The 19,639-nt window shown below is 37.5% G+C and overlaps 2 protein-coding genes across 3 annotated transcripts in view; one reads left to right on the top strand and one right to left on the bottom strand.

Moving 5' to 3' along the window:
* The first annotated feature begins 5,614 nt into the window (after positions 1–5,614).
* Positions 5,615–6,082, top strand: LOC128555918 (uncharacterized protein DDB_G0283697-like). Its single transcript, XM_053539737.1, has one exon. It carries the CDS (start codon positions 5,615–5,617, stop codon positions 6,080–6,082), a length of 468 nt encoding a protein of 155 aa, XP_053395712.1.
* A 5,554-nt stretch (positions 6,083–11,636) lies between these two features.
* LOC123525717 (centromere protein F-like) overlaps positions 11,637–19,639 on the bottom strand; it is a 49,479-nt gene continuing 41,476 nt past the window's right edge. For both annotated transcript variants that reach the window (XM_053538723.1, XM_053538724.1), the window contains exon 13: positions 11,637–18,317. In XM_053538723.1, the coding sequence (XP_053394698.1) occupies positions 18,102–18,317 (216 nt within the window). In that variant the 3' untranslated portion in view covers positions 11,637–18,101. The remainder of the gene's footprint in view (positions 18,318–19,639) is intronic.

Here is a 19,639-nt window from a genome sequence, read left to right as displayed (position 1 = left end):
CTTGATCTATTACAAAAGTAATAATAATAAAATTTTCTAATTATTTATTTATGTAATAGGCCTGCTTATGCCACGGTCACAAAGCCGTACGGTCTTAAAAATCGTACGAGTCCACCAGCTTTAGAATCCTTACTAAGATAGTCTCTGTACAATCGTAGCGTCTGGTCACAATACCTACGGGCCCCGTACGATCTTTAGAGGATGCAATCGTAGCATATCCGTACGGACATCGCAGACAAGTCGTGCGGAGCTCGAAAGGAGCCCTACCGTACCTCATACGTTGCTCGAGGGTTCGTACGGCTCTCGCAGGGCAGTCGTATGGTGTCCGTAGTAGCTCTACTGTATTTATATTATACCTTGAATCACCAAGGAAGTACGGAGCCCGCACGGCAATCGTAACGCCCTTCGAGCCCCGTACAGACATCGCACGTTCTCCGCACGGTGTCCTTAATATCGTACGGACATCGTACGTTGGCCGTGCGTGTCCCCTGCGATAGTTGTGCGGGCAATTTCCAAATCCGCACGGACAGCGTGCGATGCCCGTACGAGCTCTTCCGGGGCCCGTGTGGTTCCCATACGGGGCTCTTGCAACCTGCTCCCGACTTCGAAAATTTCTACGAACTCAAAGAGAACTCGGGAGCTCGGTGAAACATTTTTACCGAGTTCCCGAGTCCTCTACGAGTTCATAAAATCCGTACGATGCTCGTACGAGCCAACAATGTCTTAAAGTTATTTTGAAGCATGTGTGTGAATAATGATTGAACGACTAATTTTTTAATCAAACTATTATATATTCAAGAATCATGCAGACACTTGTTTATCCGTCTCGAGCGCAGTCTAACTAAAGTACTTAATCTTCTAAACGAAGATCTGAGGATGACCCATTCACATTCATATTTTGATTTCCGATATTGCTATAATTTTATTTTCGCAAACTTAGTTTTATTTGAACCAGTCAGACGACTCGCTTCAACAAGCATTTGGCTGAACTATCAAAATAGCGTCGAATGTCAAAGGATGAGAAAATGTGCAGTCAGTCCGGGACTCGAAGTCGGGACCCCTTGCTTACATGGCGAGTGCTCTACCGACTGAGATAACCGTCTGCCTGACACATTATGTGACCAAGTCCGTACCGTGACATATGATTTCTCTCAAAACACGAGGGCGCAGTCACGATATTGTCGTCATAAGAATTGTAAATATGAAAAACCCAGGCTAAATACAGATTTTTTAAAACTTCTACTTTCACTTTCAAAATGTCGAAAGCAAGGCTCTGATTGGCTAGCGGAAGGGTAGTCAGAACGAGGCTCTCAATAGCACGTCTTCAGATCCAAAGAGTAGCGTTAATTGGAGATGTACTTTAGTCAGATTGTCTCGAGCGAAAAGGGAAAAGTGGATCACTACTAAAAACTTAAATGAAGAACAATATCTTGCCAAGCCTTTTTCTCCGAAGAGATTAATTCAAATGAACACAATTATCTCACTGAAGGCATGCAAGTTCTACAACAAGAACACATACTCCTCCAAAAACTTTGAAAAAGGGCTTAATTTGTTCACCAATCAAAAAATAGGACTAAAAATGATATCACATTCCAAATAAAACAAAACTTTTGACAAGTCAGTCGCTTTCAAATCAAGAAACAGTTTAAGATATGAAACGATTCTAATCGTGACAATGAATATGGAGAGGTTCTTAAAAATATTAGCAAAATGGAGGAATGTGACAGTTAATTGTATTAACTTGGTGCACGCGCAGATTCTGTCATTAATTAAGCAGATAAGTAGATTGATTCCTGTTTTTTAAACAAAGGGAAAACCATTTCAGAAGTATTAATAGATGTTCTGAAAACATTTAAAACAATGTAAATATTGAGTTTCTGTCATTTCACGAAAATTCCACATGCTGATGTTACGTGTATGTTGTTTCTAGATGTAATAAAATGATTCAATGCAGATGGAGTTCAGCAGGTTAGATATGGGGGGGGGGGGGGTATGGCCATATGATATATTATGTGGCGGACACTTTTATTTCGGAAATGCTTAGCTACGAAATGTTTTCTTTTCTGTGTGTTTTTATTAATTTAACATTTGTAATGGGATGCACTAGCTTGTCATACGCTACTGGCAAAGAAAACAGTACCGAGTTTAATTCTGTTATATATACAAAACCCACCAAATATGTAACAACTATACATGTAAAAGAAAGGCTGATAACAGCAAGGCACACGTTTGAAAAAGTTTCTACCGATGGAACGATCGAGTATTGATTAAGACAAATTCGAATCGCCGCCTAGTACAATACATCTACTATACATAAAAAGGATCGATGTACATGTGTCTTACAGTACTTTTTACACCAGTCGTGTGAAGAAAAAGCTGAAAGTTTGCCAAAGCGTTTGATTGATAGGCTGCCTAAATGGAGGGAATTTGTGTGCACTATTTTAGAAGAGGATTTAGATGATAACTGTAAGCACATTTGCCCCAATATTCTTCGTCGTTTTAATTATGTTACTTTTGAATTAGTTTTTTTTTAAATAAAATAATATCAAGAATACGTTTGGTTTTCAATTTTTAACAATTTTTTTCTATAGTGTATTCAATATTATGTTACTGTCAAAACTAAAGGGCTTTTATGAATACATGTCGGATATAAATATTACGGTATTCGCATTAACACAATTTAGCTTGTTGATAAATCAGCTACGCGAGAGCTGTATCATTAAATCGTACAAGTAAACAGCTATCTATTTACAAGTTTTTCATTTAAAACAGCGTTTAGGAATATACACAGAAAGTTACAGTATATGTATTTAAGAACTTTGATTTTAGAATAAAGTTTAAAAACAGCAAATTACGGGGATCGACGCACGTCATAACTTCATTACCGTCAATAGAGTTAGGTTCATTCTTTCTCAATATATTAATTCCCCTGCATGCTCAATTACAATCGGTGACCAACGAAGCTATCCTGCAGATATACGTGTCATTAATAAATCGTTGGCATGTTAGTCACTGTGCAGTTGTACAGTAACTATTTTCCCCCCTCGCATTTGCCTCTTATGACGTCATGTTTATTCCGCATAGTGCTATGAAAATGTGTGCGCAATTTTTAAATTTTCTTTGGAGTACCTGCAATGCTGCTTTTAAGTGCCCGCTAATCATTCTGATACCTCTAAACAAGTTGCGACGTCTTCAGAGTATACGTAGAACCTATTCCATATTCTTTACAGAATACGATGATTCAAGCTAGCGCGTCGCGCCATCTTTCGACGTCGCTATTTTACAACCTGCATTTGATACACTTATATGCCAATCGTGCAACATCGGGCATTTCCGTATACTCCGTAGCATAAAGGCCGAGGTGATCAGATTGACCTATATGCATGAAAAAGAGCACCGTTCAAGAACTAAATGGTTGAAATTTAGCAGTGTGATGTCAGAATAATTTACGCCGGTACATGGATACATGACCGTTTAACCAATATATAGACAATCTGCTTTGTTATTACAGCTTAAATGCGCATCACAATTCTTAAACTGTCCATCGACGGTCATTAGTATTGGCAGTTATATTGTAAATATAGGATATTGACAAACATATTGAACGTAAATGGGCAGTATCGATGCCTTGCGCAGAAGAAAATTAGAAGGCGCAAATATTTCGTGAAAGATTTTCTGTAATATTGCAAGGTTGTTTTGACACTAATACTACTGTGCAAATTTTCATTGCTGTTGTAGTCACTCTACTGTCAACATGTCCATAACGGCTAAAGAAGATGAACGCAAGTTCCTGTGAAAATGTATTGAGTTATGCAGAGATTCAGGTTGGTTAACACGTAGTTCGTCAAGCAACATAGCATCCATAACCACTTTTATGGAATACTGTTTCGTTTTCGTTTATATTCATCCAGTACAGACCAGTTATGAAAATGACCTGTGAATGTATTCTTGACAAATAATCTATGGGTCCGCGAATGCTTCTGCCTAATTACTTCAGTATCCATCCACTCACACAAAATTTATAGACTGGACAAAAATAATGTTTAATAAATTTGAACTCTTATGTTACCTTGACCTATTTGCTAAAGGTTTGAGCCAAGTAAATTGAAGTAATTTGAATATCCGTGCATGCATATAAAGTGCAGATAAAAAACGACCTTATATCTTTGACCTGTCAGTGTGACATTGACCTTTGACATAGGGTCTGGATTTTTGCGTCGTCTGTGTATGCTGGCTATTTGTGTCAAGCCATTTCAAAACCAGACAATGTACAACAGTTACTGACCGAAAACAAGTTGTGTACACACAAATATACACAGACATGGACTTTTGCACGCTCAATCGCCTACAATACACACTACATACACCTCCTGCCCTAACTTTTAGTGACTGGGGAATAAAAAGCAAAAAGAAAAATGTATTCATTGTAAATGTAAAAAGTATTCTGTCTGTTTTTAGGGTCCTGCCATTTTCTAAACTCGTTTTAACCATATTAAGAGCCACTAGATGTCCATGTGCGACTGACAGGGGTACAGATAATGTCACAATTACACTCAAGGAATTTAGATAAGTCTCTCTTGGTGGTTATTTTTGTGAATATTGAAGCTAGCCGTTGTCGGCTGTGCGCAATTATAACAATTAACTGTTATTACATATTGAAGTCAATAACAAACTGAGAAACAACATTTTTATCAAAATTTCCCGATTTTTATTAATTCAGAGATCTATTCATTAGAGTCAGTATTGACTTTTAATCTTCCCAAAAGTGGTATTTTCTCAAAAACTTAAATTGAAAAGCTATAAAGCTAAAATATCGACAACCAACCTGTTATATCGGTATGGGAGAGTTACCGAAATTATATTGCACAAGCTTAAGCTCTAAGGTTTTGCGTTTAGCACCACCAGGTTAACGTTTTACATTACGTCAGCATCACTTACGTTTCCGAGTAGAACAACTTATCAATTTGTTTAACGATGCAACGACTTCAATGTATATTCTCATCCGTCAACAAACAAATCTCTGTATATCCGAAAACAAAACATAACCAAACATTAGGCTTCTTGATCGGTAGTTACCTTTCGTCTATCACAAACACCTTTTTATCATGCATAGTTCATAAATATATACCATGCGAAAATCTTCTTGGATCTAATTTTCCAAATGCACAGTTTATGCGGATTTTTTTAAAAGTACTTGATTGGATTTGGTATTAGAAGTCATAACCGATGATGTCGAAGCACAATTCCGTCAAGATTGTTCTAGTCGATCCAAAATATTTATCTTGATACATCTGTTTCTTCTTCAGTATGACGTGTACTTTGTGAAGTGGAAATAATATTTTAACTGTTTCAGGACAATGAGGGTTAACCTTCTCGTCCTGATACTGGCAGCTTATGTTCCAGCCTTAGTTCACCTCCAGTCTGAATCGACTCCGGAAATTTCGAGAGGAGGTCAATTGCTGACTGAAACACGTGCAGATGTTCGCAGTAAGGTCCAAGTACAGGTGTATCGAGTACTGCAGAAGAAGTCCGACCAATATATTTTCGGAGGATAATCGAACCTGTATATCCTAGAACTTCTAGACTTGCTGCATCTTACAACAGAAGGTATTCGATGTATTCTGAAGAAGGGAGTCGACCTGGTGTACGTCGATATAAACCATATTTCCGCCGGAGAAGGCCATATTCAAGGACTTCAGCGTTAGGTAGACGTTATGGTAGGCTACGGAGGCGATCTCCGGCTCGACGCAGAACATACAGACGCAGACTGGGTCGAAGAAGACCTCTGTCCGACCCGTATTATCGAGACTATGACGCACCATATGATGGTAGAAGATATAGATCTCGTGAAAGATATAGATCAAGACCACGTTCGTCTCGAAGGAGAGATAGTCGCGAATATTATGCACGATACAGAGATGAAGAATATCGACCAAGAGATAGAGATTACACTGACCCTTTTGCTGGCTATCCAGAATATCGGGACAGAAGAGTTGGTAGGGATAGAAGGCGTGGTTCTGTTGATTACAGAGAGGATAGGCGAAGGAGCACAGGTCGTTCAAGACGTAGGCGGGTTTTTTGATTTAAACATATTCTGTTCCTTCCTTTTTATGACAACATAATACAATATACATTTACAGAACATATACAAAACATTCTAAGAAAGGTAAAAGGGTTGGACCACAAGTTCATATAACATTAGTAGTTCGGTCCGTCCCTGAAGGTATATTTAAAGAAAAAATTTATATTATTGATTGCATTGTATTTTTATGAAAAATGACAAAATGTAATTGGAATAGAACGAAGTTAAGCGAAATGAATAACAACAATGTTGGAGAAGAAGTAGAAATGACTTAACTCACAATTAAGTTAACTGTAGAAATTAAGAGAAAGCGAAATAGATGGAAATATAAGAAGAGGGAAAGTTCAGAGTTTTGGGTCGTAACTTGGTGAGGTACAACTACGTTAAGCTTATAATTCGGCAGCAATCAGATATCTTAACGAAAACGATTTGTATGTTTGATATATTATTTTTGTACTTCTAAAAATACTAGTGAATTTTCTTCTTCAGTATAATTTTCATCTCCAAACAAAAGAGTACGCGTATTCAGTGGATGAAAAATACGTGAAATACGTAAAGAGAAAATGTTCAGCATCTTCAATATCGTGACCACAGTCACATGCAGCTTTGTCTCTTAAATGATTTCTGTATAAATCAGCATTTAAATTACTGTATTTATTACGCATTTGAGCGTGGAGAACCGAGTACAGCCTTTCGCCAATACAAAAATATGTGGGTACAATAGGAGGTTTGTATTTTAGTTTAAGTTGTGATTTAAAAATATGAATTGTGGATGAATCTCTTATATCGGATTCTAAATCGTTCCAAAAAGAAGAAGCTGATGGAATAAACGAGTTAGCAAATATTTGCGTACGACGAGCAACTGTTATATAACCATTCCTGTTTCTTAGAAGACAGGGCACATCATTGGCAACTGTATCTGGAATTAGATTTAATAGATAGTCCGGTAATGTTCGATGTTTGGCTTTATACATGGTAACAAGTTTATGAATGTTTCGTCTATCGGACAGAGATACCCAACCAATTTCATTAAGAAGACGTTCGATAGAAACAAGACCTCGTACGTAAGACCTGTGACAATACGTGCAGCCTCATATTGGAGTTTTTCAAGAGAATGTTTTTCGTAATCTGCACAGCCATGCATCCCAGACTATTGATGCGTATTCCAGAACAGATCTCATGTAGGATATATATAAATTTGATTTAACGTATTTCCTTTTAGTTTGAACTTTAATGCTCTCATCGACCCTAGTATTTTTGAGGCAGGTGAAAGTATATTATTGATATGATCGTGCCATTTACCATCTGATCTAAAAGTAACTCTCTAAATGTTTATGACTGTCAATATAATCAAGAAGAACATTATCAAAGTAAAGAGAAGGTTTAACTTCAGATCCGAGTGTAACTAGAGCTATCACCAAATGTAATTCATACCCCCCACCAAAAGCCTTGTTTGAAAAAGGTTACATTTGAAACTGATGACTCCAGTGGTGGATGAATACAATACGATGCACAATAGCTCGAGTCTGTGTTAAAAAATGTCAAATGATAAGACAGGTACAGATAAAATGTATCAAACCTCTATATAAGTATAATTCTAAGCAAAAAGGGGGGGGGGGGCATAATTCATGAAATACTGGTGCAAGAGTTATGTACATTGTGTCATATGATGTGATGATGTGGAACAACTACTTTAAGTTTGAATCAAATGCGTTTGATAATAACTGTGATATAGTGAAAATGCATCAAAATTAACCCTAAATTATGTCTTCAAGCAATCCAGAATCTAGCGACGATAGAACACCTGCCTAAACAATTACCGACCAAAAGAAAACACGAATTGTGGGATTATCAAACCCATTTTCGAAAGAAAATTTAAATAACACACCAGTTGCCGAGTTTCTCAGCCTCATCCGATAAATTAGTAGTAGATTTAACGCAAGACAACATAGACAAGAGCACACTGGAGCCACCAACTGTGTCAACCGAAAAACAATATAAAGTAATTTTGGATACATTAAATACCATGGAGAATAACCAAAATAAATCAAACAGGTACACTAAACCTGCCTATAACGTTAATCCGTCTGCAATTCACTATCGGCAAACTCAGACATTCAGCTTAAAGATAATCCGAAAACAGATTTAAGTGTCACGTCAGATCAAAAAAACAGATGATTATACCTCCTAAAATATCTGATATTGACAAGGGTGGGGCACATCAATCAAATGGCAGTCAAGCCTCAGCAGAAATTCTACCGAAAAACAGTACATTGTATTCAAATGAACGAGATCTCAATAAACGTTGGCAGCATTCCTGCATCTTCGTCTGGGTCGCTGGATGAAAACTTACTATCTCAACAACGTTCTACCAGCCGCATTTCGCCACCTAGAGATGGACAAGACCGCCCTGTGGCATCGGGGCGCGAACTACCGATAGCAGGAAGTGACACGTCGCCTTCTGAAACATCGATCAGAGATGAAAGCCTTCTTCCGCTATGACGCCTTCAATCTCCAATATCATACAGGCACAATTTACCGTTATCAGACACAGACATTCCACTCCATCTCAGAGATAGATGGAAGGGTATCTTCACGGCGACCCCACCTCAGACCATTCTCTACGGAATGACCATGAAGAGATGAAGGTTGCCTCTGAGACGACGCTTTCCATCATCAAGACGATATAGAGAAGAACGATTTCCGAAAAGATCGCTAAGGGATAAAAGACCGGTTCCACGACGTAGCCTTTCACGAACAATGGCATACAGAGACGATCACACGATACCAGAAAGGCCTCTAACAGGTGAAACTGCACGGCGCCGCCTCACCACCAAGAAGACTATACAGAGAACGAGATGCTCCGCCTCCTGAAAGACCACCGAGAGATGAACGACTACCTCCACGCCGCCGTCTTCCTCCGCCAAGAAGGTATAGAGACGAACCATCAGTAACAGGGAGTGATGATCCATCTCCTGAAAGACCACTAAGAGATGAACGACTATCTTCACGCCGCCGCCTGTCCCCATCAAGAAGGTATAGGTACGATCCACCAGTAACAAGGACTGATATTCCACCGTGAAAGACCTCTCAGAGACGAACGGCCATCTGCACGTCGTCGCTTTCTTCCACCACGAAGATACAGAGACGATCCACCAGGAACGGGGAGTGATGTTCCACCTTCTGAAAGACCACAAGATGAAAGGCTGCCTCCACGCCGTCGTCCTCCTCCACGAAGGTATAGAGACGAACCACTAGAAACAGTAAGTGATGTGCCCCCTCTTTGAGATGAAAGGTCGCATCCACGCTGCCGACTTCCAGCAGAAAAAAGATCGTACAGAGACGAACCACCAAGACCGGAAAGTGATGCCCCAGCCTCTGAGAGATCACTTGCAGATGGAAGTCTTCCTGTACGATCATCTGCAATTGAACCAGCCCTTTCTGAAAGGCCACTAAGTGATGGGCCACGGCCTTCTAGACGCATACTTCCTCCACGTCGTCCGCCACCAGCGGAAAGACCATACAGGGACGAGGTGTCACCTAGACGTGTGTGTGTGTGTGTGTGTGTGTGTGTGTGTGTGTGTGTGTGTGCGCGCGCGTGCGTTTTTTTGGGTTTAACGTCTTTTTCAACAATTTTTCAGTCATATAAACGATGGTGTCTACTTGTAGCAGTGAGCACAATGCCCAACTTTATAGTGCTGCCTCACTGGAATATCACGCCGTAGACACGTGGCATGATACCCCACCCAGTCACATTATACTGACACCGGGCTAACCAATCCTAGCACTATCCTCTTAATGCTGTGCGCCAAGCGAGAAAGCTACTAGTACCATTTTTTACGTCTTTGGTATGACGCGGCCGGGGATCGAACCTACGACCGTCATCTAGACGTAGACGCACATTACGTTCGGACGGCCGATATATAGAGGTCGTCCATAATCACGAGATAGAAGATACTGAAGTGAATGTACAATACCGTGACGCCAAAGGCGGCTACGTGACAGAAAGCACAGAGATGATCCACGAGATACAATTAAGGGACCGTACCACGATGAACCACTAGTTCGTCGTCGGTTTAGCCCGCGTGAACGTCGATATTAAATGGTTTTGAATTTTGTGTATTGATTTTGACGTTTGTGCTTTTTTTTACATTTTGACAAGGGTTGTCTCCCCCACCCCCACATGTTTTTATAGCTTGAGTGACCAATGGGAAAGCTGTTTATAGTCTAATTTCTTAATTGCGACATATTTAGTTACCTGCCTGAATTATGTGAATCTGATTAAGAGGTCGTTCACCGTCAATCGCCTCCGCAACTGTCGTCTTATTAATGAAGATGTTTATAATCATTTCTCTTGGCTTTGGAGATATTGATGTTACTGACTTATGTTGGGGTAGCTGTTCGGAATAAATCCAGAACTTTATTTTGGGTAAGGTTAACCACCGTGATGATCAGATTCAGCTAACATGTGTATTTTGTCTGGCTTCATTTTTGGTACAAAATGGTCAGAATCAGAAAACTTAGGGTGTTGAAGTCACCAAAGAGCAACTTCGTGCCCTTGAGAGGTAGATAAAGTTGCAGCGACCTTTAAAACTCCACAATATCATGTATGCAGCATTATATCGTGGCGCTTGGACATTACTACTATTGAGCAACAGAATTCACAGCACGTACGGTGGTGTTTACTTTTTACCTAATATAACTTATCGCCACCTTTATACCATTTTGCTTATCGTTGTGGACAGAGTGGCCCAGCTACTAGACTGATAAAAGATTCCACATATTTGTGCATTTCTTCTTTATGTACTAGCAACAACAGCAAGTCTATTTTTCAGAGATTTTCTCCAAGAATTATAAAATTATGATACTAGATATAGGATTTAATAGACTGGGTACATTCACAAATTTAGAAGAAAATAATCTCTGTGTGTTCGGGTTTAACGTCTTTTTCAACAATTTTTCATTCACATAAACGATGGTGTCTACTTGTAGCAGTGAGCACAATGCCCAACTTTATAGTGCTGCCTCACTGGAATATCACGCCGTAGACACGAGGCATGATACCCCACCCAGTCACATTATACTGACACCGGGCTGACCAGTCCTAGCACTATCCTCTTAATGCCGAGCGCCAAGCCAGGAAGCTACTAGTACCATTTTTTACGCCTTTGAGATGAAAATAATATTTAGTGTAGAAGTTATTCTATGGAAAGGGTTGTAAGTCACAGATGATGGAAAGATTTCGTCTGTGAGGTGGTCTTAAGCCAATCTTTAGGCTAATTAAGAACTGAATGCTACTTTTTGTGCATTTATAAGGGTATACAACCACACTGGGCCATCTTGCAAAATCAAAACTGTTGAAAACTCTTCTCTATCATCCACCTTGAGATCTTGTGGTTATATACCCTGCGTATCAAAACTGCTAAAAATGTGAGGTCCAAAAGTGGACCTTTGGTATCAACTATGACAAGCCTGACAAATTGTGAGATGTCATGGATCAAGAAGACACTGAACACATCTATTCCCTAAGGTTTAAACAAACCACAAAACACCAAACTGTTTAATCATTCTTTAATTAGTACCATGTGCAATGACATAATGCACAAAACTGGGGATATTTCGTATAGCACCACCACTGAAAGGTGCATATGGCAGACACAACAGATCGAACGCTAATAGCGTAAGTATCATTTTAAGCTAAGACAAGGCAGTCTGAAAGACAGCTAAATCCCCCGCCACTGCTATGGCTAGTGAAAGGGTAAAACCTTTGATTTTAGCTGTGACCTTGACCTTGAACTGACATGGCTGACTCATGAATTCTGCACAACGTCTTGATGAGGTGATCATTTGACCAAAGTTTCATGAAAATCCTTCAAGGGGTTTAGGAGATACAGAGCTGAAACCTTTGACCTTCAGTTGTGACCTTGACCTTGAGTTGACATGGCTGACTCATGAGCTCTTGATGAGGTGATCATTTGACCCAAGTTTGATGAAAATCCTTCAAGGGGTTAAGGAGATACAGAGTGGACACCAAATGGAAGGCTCAAACCTTCGACCCTTAGTTGTGACCTTGACCTTGAGCTGGCATGGTTGACTCATAATTTCTGCAAATCGTTCTGATGAGGTAATCATTTGACCCAAGTTTTATAAAATTCCTTCAAGGGGTTTAGGAGATAGAGAGCGGACACGAAATGGAAGGCTCAAACCTTTGACCTTCAGTTGTGACCTTGACCTTGAGCCGACATGGCTGACTCATAAGTTCTGCACATCGCCTTGATGAGGTGATCATTTGACCCAACTTTGATGAAAATCCTTCAAGGAGTTTAGGAGATATAGAGTGGACACAAAATGGAAGGTTCAAAACTTTGACCCTAAGTTGTGACCTTGACCTTGAGCCGGCATGACTGACTCATGAATTTTGCACATCGTCTTGATGAGGTGATCATTTGACCCAAGTTTTATAAAATTCCTTCAAGGGGTTTAAGAGATACAGAGCGGACACAAAATGGAAGGTTCAAACCTTTGTCCTCGAGTTGTGACCTTGACCTTGAGCCAGCATGGCTGACTCATGGGTTCTGCACATCGTCTTGATGAGGTGATCATTTGACCCAAGTTTTATAAAATTCCTTCAAGGGGTTTAGGAGATATAGAGCGAACACAAAATGGCAGGCTCAAACCTTTGACCTTGAGTTGTGACCTTGACCTTGAACCGACAAGGCTGACTCATGGGTTCTGCACATCGTCTTGATGAGGTGATCATTTGACCCAAGTTTCATGAAAATCCTTCAAGAGGTTTGGGAGATATGGACCGGACACGATTTTGTTACGGACGGAAGGACGGACGGACGGACGCAGACCATTCCTATAATCCCTCCGCCACGGCGGGGGATTAAAAACGGCATATTGCAGTTATGAACTTTTGGTGCTAATGATTGTTCTTTGTTTACAAGACATACATAGACATCCTTTTCCTAAATGATTAAAACTAATGTCTCGACATTGCATTCTTTAATGTAAAGTTATAAAACTCACACGGTCAGTAAGTAAGCAGATTATCTTTTTTACTTTTGCAACTGATCAAAAATCATCAGATTCAAGATAACATTTATTGGAACAATATTTTACAGATTATTTTGTATCGTTCTAAAACCACAAGTTATGTAAGAAATTGTAAATCTTTAAATAAAGTCCCTGTTTTTGAAACATCATTTTTATCTAATTCTCTAATTTCATCAGCATTTTAAAACACTGAATGCATTTCAAAAAGTTATTTTGCCTTTTTCTGTCTCCTGCAATTAGTTTAAAATGAAATGCGTAGAATACAGTTATAGAAAAACTTCCTATTTAAAGATGTTGTTTGCATTCTTTGGCTCTGATTTTCGAATTTAGATTCAAATTTTGAAACATTATTTTTCTTCCTTGACTGAGAATGCCTTTATTTATTAGATGTTCAGAGACTTTTTTGATGTCTAATAAATTGTCCCAACAACTTAAAATGTGTTATGTTCAGAAGATATCGCATGTTTTTAGTAAATAAATATCTCACAATATTTTCATGTAATACTATTCCAAATTAACCCTTAGCACGCTAAATTTCTAAAATGGACTGGCCCATCTTTCAGTTTGGACAGTACCATTTATTATTCGAAGGGGTGTTCACTGAAAACTTACTGACTGAATAGCCTACAGTGCAGACCAAGATCAGATTGCATAGAAGTGCAGGCTGACCTTAGTCTGCACTGGTTGCAAAGGCAGAATTACTTGCTGCTAGCAGGCTAAAGGTTAATAATTACGGCAAATACTAGTATAAAGATTGAACTATTTTTCTACCCTTTTCACAAAATATCAAATTTTTCTAAGAAACTGCTGAATTGGCAGAATAAGTAAAGACTGAATTTTTGTTGAATATCATATTATACTATTATTAACGTCATTTCATAGATACATTTGACACAACACAAAATGACCCCAGTTTTGTGTGTTATGTCAATGTAAAATAATTTAGTAAATGTAGATCTACAAACAGAAAATGAACCAATCATAATTTAAGCAACTCACCCAGTCACGTGATTATCTAACAAAACAAAACAAATTAAATGTTTCACAAAAACAGAAATGCTGCAGAATAAAAACTAATAAAACTAACATAATAAACTACCTTTCTACATATTTTCAAGTAAATCACTGAAAAAAGGGTGAGATACATCTGCTTTTTACAGCGAAAAAAAATAATCAAAAATATTTTTTTCATTGGTACACAGTTACAAAATAGAGAAGTCGGATTAAAACCATTGAAAAGACATGAAATAAAAAGGCAATTTGTTCGTTTTAAGTAAGATCACACATCAACAAAAGATGCATACACAAACATGAGATCTTGCATCTTCATTTGTGACTATGCCACTCCTGAAAGCCTCTTGTGTTCACATAGTTTGATATATTTTCGATCTTACACAGAAACAAACAAATATCTTCTTTATAATCATTAGTTTCGCTTTTTTAACCTTTATCCTGCTAAATTTCTAAAATGGACTGGTCTATCATTCAATTTGGGCAGTACCATTTATCATTCGAAGGGGTGTTCACTTAAAATTTACTGACTGAATAGCGAACAGTGCAGACCATGATCAGCCTGCGGATGTGCAGGCTGATCTTGGTCTGCACTGGTCGCAAAGGCAGAATCACTTGCCCCAAGCAGGCTAAAGGTTAAAGATCCACCTGTTCATAATAAATTATAACTGTGACTATAAATTTTCCTAATATATACATATCCAGAAATCCTTGGAAATAGTTTTTAAAGATTTTATGGCAAAGTATTTTACTTTTGGTAGAAGGGAGATAAACTTCCTGAAAATTTCAACTATTCAGAGAATAAAAATCTGTCCTTCAACAGAGGAAACTAAAATATTTAGATTTTACTTTGGTTTTATTTATGTATGTTATTCTGTATGCCACTAACCACTGCAAATGTCATCATTTTTCATGTTATATTATTTGTACAGTAAAGATTTAACAAAAACAAACCAAAAATCAAAGAAATAGTCATCAAATATAATTCATATTAAGGAAGTTCAATCATCATTGTGCACCTACAAGGTGATTCATTATTATTGACTCAAACATGTCTTTTAGAACATGTCTCCCCAAAGGCTTCATTTAAATGACAAGGTAAAACATATGAAAATGGCAAGAGAGAGAAGTCAGGGCAGTTCAGACAGGAAGTCTGGACAACATTTACACCTTTTATAATTCTAAATAACTTGACTAAATATCATTCAACTGATGGAAGATTATTACTACACAGCAACAACCTGTTGGCTTTAATGGGACTAACCCTTCTTTTTTAGGCGAAAAAATATTTTTTCAAAAATCCATAAAATGTGAGTACTCTGAAAGTGACTAGTGGTACATACTTACTGACATAAGATTTTTGTAAGATTTTCTTATAAATAACCAAAAATATTGTGCAGAATGTAGTAAACCATTGCAACACTTTTGAAATAATGCTGAAAATTTACATTCTTCTTGCATTTTACCAATATCTGTTATTTTCACCCACTTTATTTTTTAGTGCCATATATAGTATTACATTCTATGCCAAACTTGGTGGGAAAGAACATGTTGAAAAATTTCACCCAAGTGTGAGCGAGTAGCTTTAAAATCACCAGGTTATTTTTAAAATCTGGAAGTAGTAATGCATATGAATACTGAAAAGGAATGAATACATGTGTAGATAAAAACTTTAAACAACAATCTCAACAACATATAACTGTCAGACAAAATAAATAAGGAAATATACATCTTTTCTAACCTACTAACAAGTTGTCAATAACAAAACTTTACAGTTAAAGAAACCATGACCTGGCTATCCATGGATTAAGTGCAAAAACGTTATAGAAACTTTTTTATTGTGTCATGATAGAAATATATAATTCTTTCAGATTTTTGTGAATATTGAAATGGCATAGCGCTTTTCGCTTCATAACATCCAGATATGCCAGTTGTGTTAAATATGTAACATTTTCTCAATGCGTAATACCTGCAGGTATGCTGATTGAAAGAATTTTCTATTGGTTTACACATCACAACATCTAGTACTCTATCTTGGGTGTAACACAACATCTATAACTTTACATATTGGTACTCTATCCTTGGAGTAATTATTTACATTTTTTGGTACATTTCTATATAACTAGCACTACAATGTGTATAAACAACAACAATTATATATATAAAAAAAAAACATCACTCAAACAAAACCAAAAAATTAGAATTCATTCATCAAAGTACAATAGTATGCAGACGATCAGACATAAAACAAGAGCTGTTGGAGGACAGCAACGCTCGACTATTCAACGGCCTTGTCGCTTGAATGAATACGGAAGTCGAAAAAGGGGCATAATTTAGTAAAAAAGTAAAATAGGTTTATGGAACCTGCATAGTGCTTATCAGCTCATGACAGTGGACAAGTGTATGAAGTTTCAATCCATTCCCATTAGTGGGTACTGAGATACCAGCTTACATACAAAAACTTAACCAAAAATTTCTATGTTGAAAAAGGGGCATAATTTTGTAAAAAAGCAAAATAAAGTTATGGGACCTGCTTTGTGCATGTCAGATCATGACAGTGAACAAGTGTGTGAAGTTTCAATCCATTCCCTTTAGTGAGTACTGAGATACCAGCTTACATACAAAACCTTAACCAAAAAATTCTGAGTCGAAAAAGGTGCATAATTTTGTAAAAAAGCAAAACAGAGTTATGGAACCTGTGCAGTGTAAGTCAGTTTATCACAGTAAATAAGTGTGTGAAGTTTCAATCCATTCCCACAAGTGGTTACTGAGATACCAGCATACATACAAAACCTTAACCAAAAATTTCTAAGTCAAAAAAGGGGCATAATTTTGTAAAAAAGCAAAACAGAGTTATGGAACCTGTGCAATGTAAGTCAGTTTATCACAGTGAATAAGTGTGTGAAGTTTCAATCCATTCCTGCAAGTGGTTGCTGAGATACCAGCTTACATACAAAAACTTAACCAAATCGGGACGCGGACGCCAATGCGGACGCTGACGCATGGGCGAGTCCAATAGCTCTACTATTTTATGAATAGTCGAGCTAAAAATATCTATGAGACCAGTATGAAACAAAAACAAAGGAATTCACTTTAAAAAGTAGTGTCATTCACAAATCAAGATACAATTTGTCAAAATGAAAATTTAGTATACTATCCAACTACTGCCAATGTCTTCCTGCCAAAAATGTGAATAAACAACATGTAAGGAGTCTGACACTCACACCTCAAGTTATTCTCTAAAAACATTTCACACATGACTAATTTACAAGTCTGAGATGCCAGTGATAATTCTTTTAATTTCACTAGTACTTAATAACATCAATACTTTGCAATCTCTGACAACAAAGTTCTGAATATACATGAATGAAAAAAGTATATATAGTGGAGAAAATTAGCTTCATGTGTAACAATCATTCAGATAAACTGTATATCAATTCTGTATGTTTAAAATCCAGCATACGGCATCAGCTGGGGAAAAAGTAAAATTCAGCATACGGCATCAGCTGGGGAAAAAGTAAAATCCAATAATGCAATAAATCAAGTCATTACAAACACTAAAATGCAATGTAACAGCATTACATCTATTTATACGGCCGTATTATTAGCAAGCCACTATACACACAAGTTGAGATAAACTATGCTAAGTAAGCCATAAATACCACAGGATTACACTATGCATATTATTCTTCCTAACAATTACACAAACAGTATAGTCACAGTGAAGCATTACTTACATTTGTTTTGTTAATAAACACTTCAATCACTTTCCTGCATCACATTTTTAGCCATTTTCCATTGTATCTAACTATAGTGTTATATTATAACTAAGTGGTGTTTACACAAGGTCAGCCATATTATAAATACCATAAAAATATATTAGGTATTGTCTCCTTTCTAATCAATCATTACACAAAGAATATATTCAATCACCATCCTGCCTTTCATTTTAAGCCACTTTACATTCTGCGGGACTTTCCTCAGGTTCAGTTTCAGAGTTCTGTTCCTGAAGCTCCACTTGCCGCCTAGTCCTCATCACATGGGGAGATTTCTTCAGACTTAGAGTGCGCTGAGGTCCGGCTATCTTTGGAACTGAGTTGTCAGTTGTAGTCACAGACTGCTGCTTTTTCACAGGACTATTTGTAATAGTTCCTAGTGCTTTCTTCTGGAATGTGTAAAGTTCAATGTATGTATGTTCAATCTATATAGTCCTTGTTCAAATTTATATGCTTGCTTGTATTTTTTATCGTTTTGTAATCAAACATAAATCAGACAGATTATAAAACTAGAACACTAGGTAACAAGAGCACCGCCTTGCAGGTGCTGACGCTCATCTGATTTTTTTTGTGTAATAGAAATATTGTCCTACCCATGATTTTCTAAGTCTAAAAAGGGCCGTCATTCTTTCAAAAAGCAGGATAGAGTTATGTTTCTTGATGTTCAGTGTCCACTTATGATGGTGAAAAACTGTTGCAAGTTTTAAAGCAATAGCTTTGATAGTTTATGAGAAAAGTTGACTTAAACATAATACTCAACCAAGAAAATGATTTTCTAAGTCCAAAAGGGGCAATAATTATTGCAAAAAGCAGGATGGAGTTATGTTGCTTGCTGTACAGGGTCAGCTTATGATGGTCAACAAGTGTTGCAAGTTTCAAAGCAATAGCTTTGATAGTTTAAGAGAAAAAATTGACCTAAACATAAAACTTAACCAAAAAAACTGATATTTTCTAAGTCCAAAAGGGGCCATAAATCTTGCAAAAAGCAGGATGGAGTTATGTTTCTTGCTGTACAGGGTCAACTTATGATGGTGAACAAGAGTTGCAAGTTTTAAAGCAATAGCTTGGATAGTTTAGGATAAAAGCTGACCTAAACATAAAACTTAACCAAGAAAACTGATTTTCTAAGTCCAAAAGGGGCAATAAATCTTGCAAAAAGCAAGATGGAGTTATGTTTCTTGATGTACAGGGTCTGCTTATGATGGTGAACAAGTATTCCAAGTTTCAAAGCAATAGCTTTGATAGTTTAGGAGAAAAGTTGACCTAAACATAAAACTTAACCAAGAAATCTGATATTTTCTAAGTACAAAAGGGGCCATAAATATTGCAAAAAGCAAGATGGAGTTATGTTTCTTGCTATACAGGGTCAGCTTATGATGGTGAACAAGTATTCCAAGTTTCAAAGCAATAGCTTTGATAGTTTAGGAGAAAAGCTGACCTAAACATAAAACTTAACCAGGCAACGCCGACGCAGACGCCGACAACCGCTCAAGTGATGACAATAACTCATCATTTTTTTTCAAAAAATCAGATGAGCTAATAAATGGGTAAGCCAAAAAGGTGAATCTCTGCTTAAACAAAGAACAAGACAGTCATGATGACTCTGAACCGCTCACCCGAGTAATATGAGCCACATGTTTGAAATGGCAAACTGATGCTAAAATATTAGAAAGTGGGCCAGTAGGTCACATTCATGGTCACTGAAAGTCAC

The sequence above is a fragment of the Mercenaria mercenaria genome, chromosome 3 (assembly GCF_021730395.1).
Source record: "Mercenaria mercenaria strain notata chromosome 3, MADL_Memer_1, whole genome shotgun sequence".
NCBI classification, from domain to species: domain Eukaryota; kingdom Metazoa; phylum Mollusca; class Bivalvia; order Venerida; family Veneridae; genus Mercenaria; species Mercenaria mercenaria.
Note: the sequence above shows the minus strand (reverse complement) of the source record. Positions and strands in the feature narration are given on the sequence as shown.